This window comes from Rhagoletis pomonella, unplaced genomic scaffold (genome assembly GCF_013731165.1).
Source record: "Rhagoletis pomonella isolate Grant_MI unplaced genomic scaffold, Rhpom_1.0 Rhpom_scaffold_00002, whole genome shotgun sequence".
In the NCBI taxonomy this organism is placed as follows: Eukaryota; Metazoa; Arthropoda; class Insecta; order Diptera; family Tephritidae; genus Rhagoletis; species Rhagoletis pomonella.
In genome coordinates, this window is record NW_023458556.1 from 80,951,577 (window position 1) to 80,955,634 (window position 4,058).

The window sequence follows — 4,058 nt, forward strand, 5'->3', positions numbered from 1 at the left end:
ACTCTCTCTGATTAATGAGCACTCCGCTCCAGAATCAAAACAAATTGGATAGACCTCACCTCGTTGCGTCATACTTCCTTTGGGCTCTGCCGCAAAGCACTATTTACACTCTTTTGTTGCGCAACTGCATGTTTAGCTGCAGTCACCGTTGGTTAGCGAAATGTCCAAGCTGGCCACACCGCAAACAGGACACACTCAGCTTTTGTCTCTGTTGCTTCATCACCCCACCTTGTCGCATCTTGGATCTGCAGTCCGCTATTTTATGTCCGGGCTTTTTGCAAAAATGATACACCAACGCAGCCATCTTCGCTTTTTTATTGTTAGGTCCAGCATACTCAGCAAGCCCAGTGCTGCGTTTCTTATCGAATGTAAACGCCTTCAACTCCAACTGTAGCTTGCTTCTAGTTTTCGCATTCGTGGTAAAAATAATTCGTTGCAAGCGACTGTCAAAATATGCCATATCTGCAAGTACATTAGACAAAGCAAAGGATAGGAAATCTGTATTAACCACTGCGAAGCACTGCCCTCCATGCAATTGCTCAATGCTATAATAAGGCTACTTCCTTCAAGCGGCTGCTCCGATAAAATTATATCAGCGGTCATACACCATTGCGACGCGTCGACACCCATGACATCAGGGTTAAAGTTTGGCAACATAACAGTAGTGTTCTGTCGCTGTGCACGTGTCGATGCCTGCATAGTTTATGCGAGCTCAATCAAATTTCGATTTTGCATCTCGAGGATTACGCGCCACTGCTCTTCAGAAAATGTAGGTGTAGGTACAGGTCCCGCTTCTGATGACGAGTTTCCACAATTTTCCCTGTCGTCGATCTTGTATTTTGTACTTTAAAACTGAACTTGGCGCAGACAACGAATTCCCAAGTGTATGCTCCCAGTAGCGAAAATGGTCACCGGTGAAATCGTCACTAATGAGGATTTTGTGATATCGTCGCACTTGCTGTGAATCCTAAACGACATATAGCTGACAATGACACCGGTGACAATGTCATGCAGGTGTACTCCTATCAAAGACTTATAACAGACAATGTCTTGCAGCCGTCACTTATAAAAAGTACATTGGAAGATACTGTCGCTTGAATGTCATTAATGATCACGGCATGACTTGGTCATGCAGATGACATCAACGACGAGATTACCATATATATGAAAGTCATGAACGACTTCCATACAAACGGAACCCAAAGTCATTTAAGATGTAACTTTTCCGTACAAGACTCTTAAGTGACTAATGCATGACGTTCGCTACGGGGCTGTATCTTCCACGATCAATCTCCGATACCCTTTTGTTTAGTCGAGCATCCTTTTCGTCGTCGAAATCGCATACAGACATATGACATATTTCATAGGTGAACATTCCCCTTTCTCTCACACTCAGCAACACTCAGGACTAAGTTCAGCCACAGCTCACTTACGTCTCGCTTATCAAATCTTGTTAGCGAGTATATGTAGTGTACTCTCACACTAACATGAGAACGGCAATACAATATAATTTGGAGGTAATGATATAGAACCAGAGCACATACGATCGGAAACGACAAGAGTGAAACAACACCCCAACAAGACGAGTTCACACAGGCATGCGCAGCCATCAAAGAACATACACAGAGAATAATTTGATATTACGACATATGTATGTAAAGCGCCACGGAGACAATCAAATAAATACGTCAAGCATTGCTTATGTGTGAGTGAGGTTCTCTCGTGTCCTGCAAACGTTCAAATAAACGCGTCAATCACCACTTTGTATTGTGAATACGCAGTGTTCGTTTGTTAGCACGATGTCATCGGATGAGTATTTGTTGTTAATTATTAGGTTTGTTCCACACATGGTACAATAAACACAGGTAGAAGCCAAATTGACATCAAACCTACAAAAGTCAAAGTTTTCGGGAGAGTAAAAATAAAAATGAGCGTGTGTAAGGAAATAAAAAATTACATTTCGCTTGTTTGAGTAAATTTGAAGTTTTGTTTTTATTTTTTTTCTTTAGTTAAAATTTGTTAATTTGTATGTTGTTTTCTGTTTTTAATTTATGAGTTGGAGGGTCTTTCCGGCATAAGGGTCATAGGAACAGCACTTGGTATCAAAAGTGCCTTTCCTGTACCTCCCGGTGCATTTATGAAATCTGCTGCTTTAAAATGTTTAACGCACAGCAAGGCATTTCGCTGCAGTTCTGCCCCAAAGCTGTTTTCGCAACGCTCTTTACGCGAAGGACATTGAGGCACGTTAAAAACAATTAGTGGTATCTGCTTCATATTTAAAACCACATAAAAAACAACGCTTCAGGTGTTGCATTTTTAACACATACACTAAGTATAAACCGCACAACACTACTCAAATTCACATGTTAATTAAACTTTGTTATTAACGAACATTAAAAAAAAACAACGATATGACATTCAAAGCGTAACGAAATATAGGAAATAAAAGAAAAACAAGTTGAAGTTTAAGGGTTTGGTTCTCATGAGAGCAACGTCATTTTGGCTTCTACCTGTATTAATGTGCCTTGTGTTCCACAAGCTACTTGTAGAAAAACTCGAGCAAAGTTCAAACTGTCAGCGTATGTCAAATAAACTCTAAAACTTACTTGTGAAACGCGTATGTGTAACTCGAAGTGACTTCGATTAGCTTGTGGAACAAACCTATTATATCATTTATGGCATAATTTTATATGTTATATGTTATAAATTAATATTTATTATATTTCATAAAGCTAGTAAGTATTGATATGAGCAATTTCTTTTCCTTGTCCGCGCGCTTTCTCACCACGATGCCCAGAAGGCAAGTGAGCTTGTTTTTTGTCAAGCATAACGCGAGACGGTCAAATAAACAGTCATCACATTCAAATATCAAAATTTTATGAGTTTCATCAAGCATAGCCGACAACGAGTCGGTGTAGTATCCCTGCAGGGAAAGCTACCAGTTGTGAACTAGAATTCTGCCGGTTTGCGTTTCAGCCGAACTAGTTCACGTTCTATCCTTCTTCAATGTTAGCGACTGGTATTTTTAACATTGCGATGTCCTACGAGATGTAAATTGTCAGGCTATGCATCAGCATCTACTAGTATAAGTACTAGTAGCATCATACCAGTTGATGAGATAGTCTGCCAATTCATGCCCCCTGAAAGGCATAAGTGTGCCTTTTTGCTCGCGACGCTCCAGCAGTCACAATGGCGGACAGAGCAAAGCACTCGCGTGGTAAGCCTGAGGTCCCAGGTTCAATTCCTGGCGCAGGGAAAATTTTTTTATTTTCTTTTTTTTATTTTATTTTTATTTTTTATAAATTTAATTTTTTGTTTAGGCTGTTTATTGTATTAGATTTTCAAATTTGTATTTATTTATAAATTGAATAAATTATTTTTACTTACATTTATTTAACTTTAAAAATCTTAACCACTTCCAAGCGGCCTCGAACCTGCGATTTCAGAACCAGAACCAGTAGTCTTCACGTGACGCCACAGCCGACATTTGTAAGAAAAGCAATTAATTGCGTTTTATTTTTGGCTTTGGCAATTCAAAGGCAGATGTCGCTGATCGCCTAAGTTCTTCGAAATTGTCGAACTGGTTGGCACATACTAGTTAACGAACTAGTATTTTTTCTAACTGGTTTGCTTTTTACTGCAGGGATACGTGTAGCCGACAAAAGCCGACGACACCAATATACTTAAAGCCTTGATAAAGATATTTGATCATCTCCGTGGCGCTTAAGTGTTTGAAATTTTATATTAAAATTCGAATAAGAAATGTAAACAAACGTCAAAAAATAGAGAGAGGTGCCTACTTAATTTAGAAATTCCTCGGGTTACTTAACTCTGGGCCAGTTTTCAATGCTGCAAGGCATTGTCTTATTTAGGAATATAGCAATTTAACTCTGAGCTATTTATATGTTTAACTTTGGAAGTTCTGCAAGTGAGCCTAAATATTTAACGATTTAACTCTAATTTTACTCCTAACCATTGATTGCGCAAGCAAATTTACCAATTTAACTGGTAAACTTCGAGTTACGTAGATAACCTGCTGTTCTGCAAGTAGGTCTTAG

General features: G+C 39.1%; 1 protein-coding gene across 1 annotated transcript; it reads right to left on the reverse strand.

The window, feature by feature from the left end:
* Positions 1-1,890, reverse strand: LOC118734743 (transcription factor SOX-6-like; the record flags this gene model as incomplete). Its single annotated transcript, XM_036464439.1, is given in 1 exon segment — positions 1-1,890. A coding segment is annotated over 1 exon segment (72 nt), but the record flags the coding sequence as incomplete, so codon positions are not given.
* Between the last annotated feature and the right edge of the window lie 2,168 nt (positions 1,891-4,058).